General features: G+C 46.1%; 1 protein-coding gene across 3 annotated transcripts in view; it reads left to right on the forward strand.

Moving 5' to 3' along the window:
* Nucleotides 1-15,383, forward strand: part of LOC142803379 (uncharacterized) — a 100,088-nt gene that overhangs the window by 68,607 nt on the left and 16,098 nt on the right. Inside the window, exons 5-6 of one of the 3 annotated variants that reach the window (XM_075888497.1) lie at nucleotides 1,980-2,062; nucleotides 5,774-5,842. In XM_075888497.1, coding sequence (XP_075744612.1) covers nucleotides 1,980-2,062; nucleotides 5,774-5,842 — 152 coding nt within the window. The remainder of the gene's footprint in view (nucleotides 1-1,979; nucleotides 2,063-5,773; nucleotides 5,843-15,383) is intronic. The other 2 variants (XM_075888498.1, XM_075888499.1) reach the window with 2 other exon arrangements.

A 15,383-nucleotide genomic window follows, 5' to 3' on the forward strand; every position in this document is an offset into this window, starting at 1 on the left:
CCTTGGCATTACTGTCCGTTAGATCTCATTAATATTGTGTTAAAACACGGAAAAACGAGCCCTGAGGTGTATACACTTCTTTCCTTTATATATATATATATATATATATATATATATATATATATAACTGCAAGTTAATCAGCTGCCCACTCGTAATAAGTTCACGTGCTACGTGACGCCAAACATGCGCATAAAAGAGTGTTTCATACTCGTCGCTTGGCTTATAGATGGCGCTCACTGACACTCCTACTTCTAAATTCACATATAAACCCAAAAAGTGTATGAAGGGAAGGCCACTGTGATAGCTCAGTGGTTAGAGCATTCAACGCGTTATTCGAAGGTCGTAGGTTCAATTCCTGCTCACGGCTGGTTATTTTTTCACCCACTTTTCTTTCTTCTTATTTACATTCCATTGGTTCTAATAACTTCCCCTGTACATTTCTTCGCAATACTGTCTGTTAGATCTCATTAATATTGTGTCGAAACACAGAAAATTGAGCCCTTAGGTATACACTTCTTTCCCTTGTTCATTAACGAAGGTCTCGTTTTGGCAGACTCGGTGTCATTAGGTTGTATACAAGGAACTATTAATCAGCTGCCCGCTCGTCATAATTTCACGTGCTACGTGACACCAAACTTGCGCATAAAAGAGTGTTTCACACTCGTCGCTTGGCTTATAGATGGCGCTGACTGACACTCCTACCTCTAAATTCACATATAAACCCAAAAAGTGGATGGAGGGAAGGCCGCTGTGATAGCTCAGTGGTTAGAGCGTCGAACGCGTTATTCAAAGGTCGTAGGTTCGATTTCTGCTCACGGCTGGTTATTTTTTCACCCACTTTTCTTTCTTCTTATTTACATTCCATTGGTTCTAATAACTTCCCGTGTACATTTCTTGGCATTACTGTCTGTTAGATCTCATAATTATTGTGTCAAAACACGGAAAAACGAGCCCTTAGGTATACACTTCTTTCCCTTCTTCAATAACGAGGGTCTCGTTTTGGCAGACTTGGTGTCATTAGGTTGTATAGGAGGGACTATCAAGCAGCTGGCCGCTCGTAATAAGTTCACGTGCTACGTGACGCCAAACATGCGCATAAAAGAGTGTTTCACACTCGTCGCTTCTCTTATAGGTGGCGCTGACTGACACCTATACTTCTAAATTCACATATAAACCCAAAAAGTGGATGGAGGGAAGGCCGCTGTGATAGCTCAGTGGTTAGAGCATCGAACGCGTTATTCGAATGTCGTAGGTTCGATTCCTGCTCACGGCTGGTTATTTTTTCACCCACTTTTCTTTCTTCTTATTTACATTCCATTGGTTCTAATAACTTCCCGTGTACATTTCTTGGCATTACTGTCTGTGAGATCTCATAATTATTGCGTCAAAACACGAAAAAACGAGCCCTTAGGTATACACTTCTTTCCTTTCTTCAATAACGAGGGTCTCGTTCTGGCAGACTTGGTGTCATTAGGTTGTATAGGAGGGACTATCAAGCAGCTGGCCGCTCGTAATAAGTTCACGTGCTACGTGACGCCAAACATGCGCATATAAGAGTATTTCACACTCGTCGCTTGGCTTATAGATGGCGCTGACTGACACTCCTACTTCTAAATTTACATACAAAACCAAAAATTGGATGGAGGGAAGGCGGCTGTGATAGCTCAGTGGTTAGAGCATCGAACGCGTTATTCGAAGGTCGTAGGTTTGTTTCCTGCTCACGGCTAGTTATTTTTTCACCCACTTTTCTTTCTTCTTATTTACATTCCATTGGTTCTAATAACTTGCCCTGTACATTTCTCGGCATCTGTTAGATTTCATTAATATTGTGTCAAAACACGGAAAAACGAGTCCTTAAGTATACACTTTTTCCCTTATATATATATATATATATATATATATATATATATATATATATATATATATATATATATATATATATATATATATATATATAATGCTTTACCTATCCATGCAGCAGATGCTCCGAAGGATTCAAAACTAGAACTGGTAATACCACCTAAAAAGGAGGAAGTAGGAGTGAGCCTGCATGTGCCTTGGGTGCGTGATGGTTTCCTTGTTCATCGTTTAAAATGCAGATGTTAAAGTTGAGCGATTATAGTTCTAATAACATCACGGTATTTCGACAAAAACTAACCCCCGTATTCAGAAACGCTCCTCGACTTGAATTCCATTTTTCACTTGACTGAGTTGAGCACTGCGCCACTGCTCGACTGAAATTGACACTGTGCTTTTGAAGAATCGCTGCAGAATATTGCCGATATGCAGTGACTTGGTCCACCTAGAGACCGCGCTTCCATCGGCTTTTTGAAGTCGAGGAGTGCTTTTGAGGGAAGGAGCGTTTGTGATTACGGGGGTAAGAGTCAACTAATGTCAGCTCGTCTGTCTGGCAACGCATCATCTGTAGCTACGTATCGGCACGAATTCACAGCGCTCTCCAAAATCGCTACACAATCGGTGTTTCGTTTTCGGTGCACAGAAAAATGCGGAGCTTGATAAAGTATATGACTTCTTTAGCCATAGGCAGTAGGAGCGCTGATGACCTACGTGCCCACACAGGTGTCTCTAAACACTGCTACTGGTCATGTCATGAATTTCCACAGCTCGTTTATTCTGAGGCACCAGCAATGTATGAAAAAATATTCATGGCACTCCCTTTCGGGAATGCATTTTTTAATCTTCTTTCTATCTGTTCAATGCGAGCATATGGGCACGGCAATGTATACCTGAAAAAAATCTTACCGCCAGCGATGATTGTGTATAACAAGCAAATGACACACACGTCGTGTTTATGCATTAGCATCGCTTTAAATAAACTTTTGCTGTCTACTAAAAGGGTTCAATTGCAATCAGGCATGTAGCCAGCATTTTCTTTGGGTGGGGGAAGAGAGGGGCCAGATTTAATTGTTCATCAGAAAATCTTTTTATTGAAAAAAGGTTGCCATGAAAAACAGGAGCCTGAACAAATTTCTTTGTTGGGGGGGGGGGGAGAGACGTGGCATCCCCCTGGGCCTTTCTTTGTCTACGTGCCTGATTGTAATCGTGGCTGTAGTAAACGAGTCCTCAAAATAATGTTACGTAATTTCGAAAAGCGTGAAAAAATGCGCAACTTGCAGTGGCTGGATGACGAGAGCGGATAAAAAACCCACATAATTTAGGCAACGTCATGACTGCAGGTGAACGTTGTTTTGTTATTGAAAGGTCGGGATACGACACAATCGCGCAGTGCAAGACTGCGAGTATTTACGACGTAACTACAGAAAAAGACACAAGGATAGAAAGAGCGCTGACTTCAACTGAAAGTTTATTTGAAAAAACGCTGGAAATATATACTCGTGATAGAACACCACCACACAATTGCGCGACCTATTCGTCACAGTATAAGGCAATCATCATCTCATTATATGGATGCGACACCACAGCTCAGCGCAAATTTGCAATCTACTGTGTTAAAGCCAGAAACTCAGTTTATTTTTTATTCAAAGCAAGCGAAGGCATGCTGATACATCGATCACCCAGCATTTGCATCATCAAGTAGAGATGCAAATATTATCCGAAGATGGTTAGGCGGTCATGCAGCTGTGGGGCTGTATGCGAACCTACTGTTCCTAGACTACTCATTTCGATAAAGTTCCTCAAGAAAATAGAAACGCCTTTCTAATCCCGCTAAGGTCTACTCAAGCAAGGCTTTCGGAGATACTTCACTGGACAAATCAAGTTCTACGCAGAAAACAGTGGTCGCGTCATTTTTTTAACAGCAAGAGTCATCGTGATACATTCCTACAAATTTCCTTCGTTTCTCAAACGGAACACCTCCGTATGGTATAGTAGTAGTTGACGACTGTTCAGATGAAGGCACGGACATCATTTCCATCATTAATGTGGATTATGATAGAAGGTTCTATGCTCATTTTCACGTGGCAGCCATTCGCATGCATAGTCGAAGCAGTTTGAATTCAAATAGAGAGGTCTTAATAAGCCATGCTGGAGAACAACAACTTGACTTTATTAGCTGAAATGATTTTACATGCAAACGTGCAACGTACATGTCTTACTTTTGCAGTTCACGGCTTTTAGCAGTACTTATATCGTGTCCTTGTTTCCGCACCTAACTTGGTGCTCGCGTGTCGCAGACACTTCGTCAACATCTACTCTGTCAGTACTGGAGGACCATGAGACGCACGTTTTGTGACAATGACTGACACTACTGTCATCGAGGCGGCCATTATTTCTTAAGAGGCTCAAATCACATAACGGACCAGCGCAAGTTATATGCAGTCCTCCATCTTCCTATTTAGCTTGTACCTTCCATAAAATTCAAAGTTAGGTACATAAATAAATGGTATAAAAATACACACGGGAAGCCGAATTCCGTAAGACAGCACACTGCCGATCCACATAGCTCACAATTACCAACATTTTGAACAAGTTCACTCTACCTCTTATATATTAGTCGCCACGGTGGTTCATTAGATATAGTGTTGGGCTGCTGACGTCAAAGTAACCATATTCCCACAGCGACAGTCGCATTTCAATTGGTTTGTATTTAGGTACAAATAGAATACCTGCACGATAAAGGACACCAGGTGATCAAAATTTCCTGAGCCCTCCTCTATCGCACACGCGCAATCATATCGTAAATTTGGCTCGTAAAAAGGAATATATTGTTGTGGGCTTTACACTATACCAATTTTGAGGACACTATAGTACATATTTTGTTTATAGCCAACATCATTTCACAATTTCTTCGTTTTTCAGACCTTTTGTTACACATCTTGCTCGTTCTAGTCAGGTTTTGCACAATTAAAGAACACTAGGGGAAATGACCGTCTTGTACACCGAGTGCCTATATTCCGTCTAACAGGTTGATAATGGATCCAATGGGCATGATGCATGGAAATGTAACAATTCCCCAAAAGTAGCCTGTGCTATGAAAGCGAACTTCATGGCGCAGTGGAATTGAACGCTATAAAACGCAAGCTCAGCATCGGAAATTAGCAGCACCAATTAGCAGCGTCTTTTAACAAACGGAAGAGGAATCGGTGTTACGCGTATCACTTCGAAGTGGGGCAGGTTCATTGCCCACTGATGAATGGTTTTCAAAGCAGCTCCACATGTCGTAAAGACAACACTGGGCGACGTCACTCGAAAGCGTCAAGGTGACCGAGAGTCTAGACAACGTCTGCTACGCAAGTGAGCTCTGTTCCGGGGAGTTACTGATGCTTTATCCGGTACAGTAACTCAGCAGCACTAAGCCCAATGCATCAGTTTGCCGAAAGAAACAAAGAATCCCACGAGAGGGTGGTTGAGGGTTGAATATTATACAAGCAGCCATAACGCTAACTGACAGCAGCATACATTGCAATGTAGCAACTTAGCCGACGTATGCGAAAAGTACTAGAAACTACAAAAGCTAACATGGTGATTCGACACGCAGGACGCCAATATATGACTCTTCTGCAGAAACACAGCCTATCAATTGTAACATCTTAAATGAAACACCTATAAATTTTACTTGGTCAATATCGAAATCCCTTACAGAGTGCTGCGACACACTCTTTTGTTTTCTGAGCATTAAACAGCGATGAATAAGTTTCCAAACCTTGAGATTGTGAACATTATTATAAATACCTTTTACAGCCTATGTCATTTTGCTGCGTCTCTCATAATCATATAGTGGTTTTGGGACGTTAAACCCCACATATCAATCAATTATGTCATTTTGCTGTCATGTGTCGTCATCATTCGCAGATCGGCTACTCGTCTACACACTGTTGGTACCGGCACGGCACGCAGAAACCAGACGGAACACCGTGTTTGGTGAGAACGCACAAATCTACTATTTCAAAAGTGGCATTGTTATTTGCAATTCGAAAAAGTAAGCTAGATCACTAACTTTTTAATAGGCAATGTAGAAAACGCAGAGTTTCTTTAGCAAGAGAGAAAGAGAGAGAGAAAGCGTGAGATACAAGTTTATTGTGTCCAGTAGTTGGTGGATCAGTTGCCTGCCTGAATGTTCCTGAGAACATTTCTCGGCACCACACACTGATTTTGAGAAAAGGACAGCTACGAGAAGTGATCCTGCATTAGAGAGATCATTTAAGTGTACCGGCGCTAAGCACAAATCGATTTTCCGAAAAATAATAAAATCAATTATTTTGCGGGTGATAATGTCACCCTCCACATCGAGCTATTTGCTAAACTTTCATGACAACGCAGACATCACAGTTGTGCTCCATGCTTAAGAGAACAAATCCAGCCCTGCGCATTGAGTATCTGCCACGGTTGACTAGTGGTCATGGCGCTCAATCGATGATCAGATGGTCGCGGGATGAAATACCAGCCGTGCCGTCCCTTACTTCGAGAGCGTTGGGTCGCTAGATGCTCGTGTACATATATTTAGGTGCATGTTAAGGAACACCGGGTGGTCTAAATTTGCGGGGCCCTCAGCTAGGCCGTTCCTAGTACCATATGCTGGTTTGGGGAAGTAAAAACCCAGAACGTACTACCATTACTATTCTGCTTTCACTGCACAGTGAGCGGTGATTGAAGGGCTCAGTAATCAAAAGTGTAACCCACTTCTATTTTATTGACATGATTCGATGGTGCGGCATACCTTCACACCACAATACCATTGACGACTGATCAAGCACAAAGTTATTGCTTTTGATGCTTTACGTTTAATTCTTTAGAAGGTGCATTTATGCTGCTTGATGGATTCACATTGACAAAAGCATTTTGTCATTGTAAAAACGAAGCAATAAATTAACTTACCGACAAGGAGCTTTCCAGGAAGCATGCCACAACAACATTGATAAAGCGAAAACATCCGGCGAAATAAAGAAAAAAAGCACTGCCTATGGTTTCAACGAAGTAGAAATTTGAGTTCGTTAAATCATTACCTCCAGGTTAGTGGCCTCGAACACCTAATATATGCTGTGTTGTTCTTCATTTCTTCTTTGTTTCACTATGCGATATGCCAGAGCAGGAGCAACAAAATAAAAAAACACTACCACGTTGTATGAAGCGCTTCTGAAGTGTTTCTTTTTCATCAGGTACAGCTGTTATTAGAACACAATATTAGCCAATTTTGGGATGCGGAACTCCACCACTGCCTGCCACGGCTGCCGCTATTGTCCTTACGCTTCCACGTGAAGTGGCCAACCAATACAATGGGTCGGATGAGGTTGAGCCCGGGCTCTCTGAGTGGCAGTCGAGTATTCTACTGCAGAGCCAAGCCACTCGAAACTTCTTCGCGAAAATATCCTATACAGACGTAACGTCGGGAAGGAAATAAAGTTAACAATTATGCAATATAGCGCAGTAAAAGATAAAAATAACAGCTGCGTGTCACACGTACGATGCGAACTACGAAACAAGTAGGTAGTTTTCAAACTTTCAGAGTTTACAAACACGGCTCAGCCATAACTCTTCAAAAGCGTGTAGATTATATTTTGTTAGTACGGCTTTATATTCGCAAAACAGAAAAAAAAACAGAGACAGAAAACACACTGGAAAGAGCGCTGAGTACCAAAAAATGCATGTATTTGTGCAAACACGTTTAAATACGGTTCTAAACATGCCAGGAAAGAGAGCCGTATGGAAAAGGCACATGTGCTCTCTTCTAGACTTCGCATCTATTTAACAGTGCAGATAGCTAATCTATTTTTCTGCTAATGCTATCGAAGGTGCACTGACACATGCTGACCCCACTTTGTACATTTCTTAGGCCTCGTAGATTTCTCGACCTCAGAACTCTAGATACCTGCGAATAATGCATGTCTGCTGGGAAAGGGATTAGCACCTGCACCTTGCCCAGTGAATTGCGAAATTGCTGCGTGTCTTCATTCCAAGATTGCTGTCATGTTCTCGTAAGCGGTCATTCACACACCGGCCCGTCTGACAGATGTGCAAGCCACCACATGATGTCGGGACCTCGTACACCACTCCTGTTTTGCAGGGGAAGAACCAAAGTGCATGTGTGTTTTTTTTTGGGGGGAGGGGGGGGGGCACGCGGGTTTTCCAGAGTTTGCCACGTTCACTCGCTTGCAGAAGTAGCTCAGTTTAAGGAAAGCCGAGTAGAGCACTCTTCCGCTCTTGCCGGTGCTTTTTTTTCACCCAGTGGGTGGTGCTGTGAAGCTAGGAGATGACAGAAATTTTGGCTGCGTTTCTTTTCTCGCAGACATATGTTCGCGTAGAATAGCGTCTGCAAGCTCTGCCAAAAAAAATTGCCCGCAGCTTCCCTCGGGGGAACACTGAGGAGGATGCGGAGCATATATTTGGTTAACGGGGTGTTAAAGTGCGACTTACTTGGGTCGATGGCTAAATTGGTTAACGTGGTTGTGAAATGGGGTGTTAAATTGCGACTTACTTGGGTCGATGGCTAAATTGGTTAACGTGGTTGTAGGAGGGGGTGTTAAATGAGTGAACACGTACACACGTATGCGAAAGGGCGGCGCTGGTCGAAGGGACGTCGATCATTGTGTTTGTGGATTCGTTGGAATTCATTTCACCGCGACCTTGGACGTCGACGCTCCGTACAAACCAACCGACGAGCGGCAACTGAGCGAGCGAGCGCCGACCTTGAGTATATGTACAGCTCGACGGCGCATGCACTGTCAGCTGTTGAATGTTCTCGAAGCGCGACGCCACATGCGCGTCCACTGGAGAATCAGGAGAATTGTAGATGTCGAACGCGGTGTGTAGAGGAGGAAGGGTGCACAGATGGTGGAGGAGTGAAGCGCGCATGGTGTGTAGAGGAGGAAGGGATGCACAGATGGTGGAAGAGTGGGCGACGGCGCGACGGCGCATGCGCGCGCGTCAGCTGTCGAATGTTCGAGAAGCGGCGCGGACGGCGCACTACAAGGCGCGAGTATAAGATGCTTCCGCATCTAAAACTGTTGAAAAAAATCAGTCCTTGTAAAACCTGTTCACTTAAAGGGTGAAGCTTGAAGCGACTTGATTGGGACATGAATGACATAGGACATTATTCATGTTAGTCAATTCAATGGCACATTTGACGAGCTTCGACAGATGGTATCAAAACGGCAGATGGTCCTTCTTCAATCGCGGGATATTGATTTGACAGGTGTGTCTATCATCCAGGTAAATGGTGAGGTCGAGGAAGCGTAGTTGGTCTCCAGGTAGCCCGTTGGTAAAGAGTAGTCCAGGAAAGTTAGTGCAGAAGCTGCTGTAAATCTTTTCTGCCATCGTATTGGCTTCGGCCGGGCTCGCGTAGAATAACACAAGGTAGTTGTCAAGAAAGCGAAAACTCTTCCCCCACCGGATCGTCGTTAGGCTCTCCTCCAAGCGTCTGTCGTATTTTGCCAAGAGCAAGTCGCTTAAGATGGAGGTGACTAGCGCTCTTTCCTGTGTGTTACTTTTGGTCACCTCGTTTTTAGCGCTGTTTTGCGAAGATGAAGCCGTAATTTTTCATCGTCACCAGCGCCGGGATTAATAAAGTGCACATCATGTCTTTTATATATGCAGCGGCGCTTCAGGGCTGCGCAGAGCTGCTTCAGGGCAGCACAGCCCTGAAGCAGCTCAGGACTTCAGGACTCTTCGGTCAATGGCGTAGGTCGGCAAAACGTCTAAAGCTCACTCAGACTGACTCATGAAATATATTTCGAGCTTTGAAGTCACTCGCACCCACACTGATGAAAATTTTGCTGAGCCGAACTCGATCAAACTTAAACTTACGAAAATTTTCTTCAACCAGCCTCAATCAGCCTCACACTCACGAAAGTATTGCTCACTCGGACTCACTCAGACTGAAACTCACAGCTCAAAATTAGTCTGAGTGAGCCCGAGTGAGTCGACTCATGAGCGAGTTCGCCGGCCTGTGGTCGATGGTGGCCATTCTAAGACCACAAAGAGAGAGAACAAAAAATATCAGAAACGTAGGGAGGTTAACTACACTAAATCCTGTTTGCTATCCTACACGGGGGAGAAGGTAATGCGGAAGAAAAAGAGAGAGAGAGAGAGAAAGATAGAAACCCGTAGTGATAAGCACTTGTTCAGTATATGCACCAATAACCAGAACCGCACAGCTGGAAAGTACGAGAATGGAGAATCAGTGTTTCCCTCACATCTCCCTAAAATAAAATACTAAGCTTACCTACTAAAATTGGTGATGCTATGCCGTTAGCGCCACCACCAGAAATGTGTTGTTCTCCTTTGTAGTGACTTACGCAAGCTTATCAAAGTTCAAAGCAACGCCTTTCACTGCAATTCAAACTAATTCACACTCTGGAATATGAAATAAAACATTTACAGCGTGGCTTTTAAACTTTCTTCGATCGGAATTTTTCTGTGCTGTCGTTCTGCTTAGGGAAAAAATACGGCTTATTCAGAAGAAACTGCGAGCGGTAAGCACACAGTGCACTCTTTCTGCAAGAGATACCTCATGATTATGTGACCACTTTTCATCACATTTTCTGGGTTCGCGTATTCCTGAGACGTAATGAGCTGACATATAGCACGTAGCGATGAAATAGTTGCGTAGCCTGACAGCTGGCGTGGTGATTTACAGAAGAAAGAAAAATGCAGAAGCATTGGGGCCCGAATCAGACAGTGGGAGAATCGCTTGATATAAAACGAGAGTTTTCTACCATATTCTTCTAATTAAACACCTGCTTAATATCTGCTAAGTGTGCACAGGATGGGCCCTTGTCTCTAGGGTACAGCAAAAAAGAAGCGACAAGTATTCGCTAAAAAAGCTTTTGCCCTCAAGTTCCGATTACTTCCGGTTGAAATAAGAAAGGCAATGTGATCTTGCAGATGCGCTGGCTCATGCAGTCACAACATATTATTACGAGGCAGTGGGCATGGCTCCGCCCCGTCGTAGACGCATCGATGAAGAAGAAGCGGATTCGGCGCTGAGGTGTCATACCTACCTGTAAATATTGCAAATACACTCCTTTCTCTCTTCTGTGTATTTGTAATCCCCGTAACAAATTGGTGGAGGTGCTGGGTAATGAAGCGCCATTCAACGGAGCTCCGCAGTGGTCGTCAAATCGGAGTTTCCGAAACGGAACATGGGACTGATCCCACAGCCACCTCTCAAGCGGTCTTGGCGACGCCTGCACCATCCACGGCAATGCCTCCACCAGCCCCACCCCCACACGTACATGCTGACGCATCCGAAACATCCAGGATCGTTCCGCGGTACGGACGAAGTTGATGTTGACGACTAGATAGCCGACTACGAATGTACCAGTGCGCTCAACTGGTATGACCCGACTCTCATGCTGACCAACGTGCTGTTTTACCTGAAAGGAACGGCCAAAGTCAGGCACGAGAACCATGAGGAAGAGATTGTCAGTTGGGACACGTTCAAGAAGAAGCTTCGCGACTTATTTGGGAAACCCATTGGTCGAAAGGTGGCTGCAAAGAAAGAGCTGCCTATACGTGCTCAGACGTCCACAGAGCCGTATATCTCGTATATACAGGACGTGCTGGCTCTACGTCGTAAAGTCGACAACGACATGTCAGAGTCGGATAAAGTTGGCCACGTCCTCAAGTGGATAGCGGACGATGTGTTCAACCTGCTAATGTGCCGGAACTGCACGACCGTCGAGGAAATTATTCAGGAATCCCGGCGTTTTGAACTGGCCAAAAGCAGGCGTATTTCAAGATCATTCACTTGACTGCCGAACACCGCTGCGACGTCCTCCTGCGAATATGGACTGAGCTCTCATCGGCAGTCTTCACGGTCGTCTGAAATTACGCGAATCGTCCAGCGGGAAATCGAAGCAATTACACCTGCTCTTCCCAGAAACGGCAACGTCGATTCGCAAGTACCTCAGGTTTGCTTGGTACAGTCAATTGTGCGGGAATAACTCAGCAATTCGGGCTTCGATGTCTGTGCCGTTGCTCAGTCTCGACCAATCCGCTTCCGCTCAAAGTCGCCGCCTCGCCCCAGGTCACCACCCCAGGAACGGGCTTTTCCACGCTCTCGCAATCCCGCCGAATGACGAACGGCGGATGATTGGCCGATCTGCTTTAACTGCCGCCGCATAGGGCACGTCACACGGTATTGCCGCAACCATTGGTCTTCGTCCCGAACACAGTATAACACTGCTCGCCGCGCCGACAGCTACCGCCTTTTCCAGCCTCCTGCGCCGATCCCCGACAGCTACCACCACCTTCCACCTTTCGATGAGCCTAATACGCAGCACAGCTGCTCACCGTCCCCTCGACGTCATCAGTCTCGTTCGCCGCCTGCACGCCAGCCGTCGTCCACTTCGCCTCCACGACGACGCCCGACTTCCCCACTAAATTCTCATCAGGGAAACTAAGCGGTGCAGCTCTTAGTGGTGAAGCTGCATCCTCGATCAACACCGTCTAGTAAAGCACCTTTTCTAGATGGTGTTGCCTCGATATCGACCTCAAATCCTCTCCTTGTACTGCTGACACGACGAAATTTGATCGACGTAGACGTTGACGGCCTGACTGTTTCGGCGCTTATTGACACGAGGGCGCCTATTTCTGTGATTAGTGCCCGACTTCGTCGCCACCTAAAGAAAGTTCTCGCACCGGCTGCTTCTGGCATCATTCGTGTCGCTGACTGAAGAAGTCTTGCCATTATAGGAATGTTCACAGCACGCATCACAATCGCCGATCACCCCACATCTGTTCTCTTTGCAGTTATTGAGCAGTGCCCCAATGACCTGATTCTTGGATTGTATTTCTTGTCCACTCATGCCGCTCCAACTTCAACTGCCTCAACGTGGGGCTGTGCGGTCCTCACCGTCACACCGATTGTGCGCTGTATATTATGTTCGGCTGTCACCGCAAGACACCACGTTTGTGGCCTTCACGATATCCCCAGCTCTTCCTGACAGTGACTACATAATGTCTCCATTAGTGGATGTGCTCTTGGCGCGAAGTGTTGCTGTGCAGCATACCATCGTGACTATCGTGGACAACTACGTTCAGCTTCCGCGTCTCAACTTCAGTAGTTCGACCCAAGTTCTCCCGCAAGGCATTTCGTTAGGCCATGTTTCCCCACTTGATGCATGTAACATCGTGGCATTAGACCCTGAAGACTGCTCGTCCCCTATTGCAGCCAGCCGAGCAAACGCACCTACCGATGAAATCTCGATGATGATTGCCCCTGATCTTCTGCCCTGTCAAGCTGCGCAACTCCACCACCTTCTGACCACCTACCGACATATTTTCGACATCGATGACCGCCCTTTAGGTCAAACGTACTTTGTGCTTCATCAATTACATACCAGCGATGCTAGTCCTGTTAGACGGCGACCATATCGTGTTTCCTAGTCCGAACGCCAGGTCATAAAACGAGAAGTCGAGAAGATGCTCTCAAAAGAAGTCATAGAGGCCTCTTCAAGTTCATGGGCGAAACATGTTGTTTTACTCAAAAAGAAAGATTGCAGTTGGAGATTTTGCGTTGACTACCGTGCCTTGAAGAAACTAACCCGCAAAGACGTATATCCGCTGCTACGAATCGACAACGCCCTTGACTGCCTTCGTGGTGCGCGATACTTCTCATCTATGGATCTGCGTTTGGGCTATAGACAAATTTCTGTCGACGACTTAGACCGCGAAAAAACTGCCTTTGTCACACCGGACGGCCTTTATCAGTTCAAGGTTATGCCTTTTCGGCTGTGCAACGCCCCGGCCACGTTCGAACGCATGATGGACTCTGTCCTCCGTGGTTATAAATGGTCCATCTGCCTTTGCTACCTCGACGATGTGATTGTTTTTCCTCCAACATTTGAAAGTCACCTAACTCGTCTGTCGACCATTCTAGCCGTTTTTCGTCGAGCGGGACTCCAGCTGAACTCGAAAAAGTGCAATTTCGGCCGATGAGAAATCACGGTCTTTGGTCATCGTGTAAGTGCTGCTGGCATCCAACCGGACCCTGACAAGATTAGCGCCATCAAGAACTTTCCTCTGCCTTCTACCACCAAACATGTTCGTTGTTTTGTGGGCTTATGCTCGTACTTCCGATGTTTTATACGCAATTTCGCTACAATAGCACGACCACTCACTGATCTCAAAAATAATGCGCCCTTCTCGTGGGGCCAAGACCAAGCAGCTGCGTCTTCCACGCTGATCCAGCTGCTCGCTTCACCACCAATATTGGCTTACTTCGACCCGTCCGCGACGACTGAAGTTCGCACAGATGCCAGTGCTCACGGCATCGGCGCCGTCCTGGCTCAACACCAGGGGGGCCAAACGCGTGTTATTGCGTATGCCAGCCGCCTTCTCTCCACATCTGAGCGAAACTATTCGATAACGGAGCGCGAGTGTCTTGCGTTGGTCTGGGCTGTAGCGAAATTTCGCCCCTACTTGTATGGCCGGAAGTTTTCAGTTATTACGGACCACCACACTCTGTGTTGGTTGTCGTCGCTCAAGGACCCAACTGGTCGCCCAGGTCACTGGGCTCTACGTCTCCAGGAGTATAACTTCAACGTAATTTATAAGTATGGCAGGTTACACTAAGATGCCGATTGTCTTTTGCGTTATTTGGTGGGCCCTGCTAGCCTCCTCGTCCATGAGAGCGATTCTTGTGTGCTCGCCATATCCGATTTGCGTGACATCGGCACGGAGCAGCGCCGGGACGCAACCCTCAAGACGGTCATTGAGCGAGTATCTTCAAGACATTCCGACCCTTCGCTCCGTCAATATGTCCTCCGCAACGAAATTCTCTACCACCGCAACACGAAGCCTAATGGCCCGGACCTTTTGTTAGTTATCCCCCGATACATGCGTGCCACCATTCTTCAACATCTGCATAATACTCCGATGGCAGGGCACCTGGGTTTTTCGCGCACCTATAACCGCGTGCGGCAACGGCTTTTTAGCCTGGCCTGTATAAATTTGTGCACCACTATGTCGCTGCTTGCGAGCGCTCCCAGCGTCGCAAACGTCCTGCTTTCCGTACGGCTGGCCTGATCCAACCTATCGACATTCCCCCAGAACCATTCTTCCGCGTCAGCCTCGACTTGCTCAGACCTTTCCCAACGTCCGTGTCAGCCAACGAATGGATCGCTGTCGCAACTGAGTATGCGACACGATATGCTATAACTCGTGCCTTGCCAAGTAGCTGCGCTACAGAAGTTGCAGACTTTCTACTTAATGACGTAATTCTGCAGCATGGGGCTCCGTGCCAGCTTCTGACGGATCGTGGTCGCTGCTTCCTCGCAAAAGTTATCGACGAAATTCTCCGTAGCTGCTCTACCGAACATTTCCTTACTACTGCCTACCATTCCCAGACCAAAGGTCTCACAGAGCGCCTCAACCTAACTCTTACAGACATGTCGTCCATGTAGGTATCTGCTGATCACCATGACTGGGACGCAATGCTCCCCTACGTTACGTTTGCGTACAA

The sequence above is a fragment of the Rhipicephalus microplus genome, chromosome 3, assembly GCF_043290135.1.
Source record: "Rhipicephalus microplus isolate Deutch F79 chromosome 3, USDA_Rmic, whole genome shotgun sequence".
Lineage (NCBI taxonomy): Eukaryota > Metazoa > Arthropoda > Arachnida > Ixodida > Ixodidae > Rhipicephalus > Rhipicephalus microplus.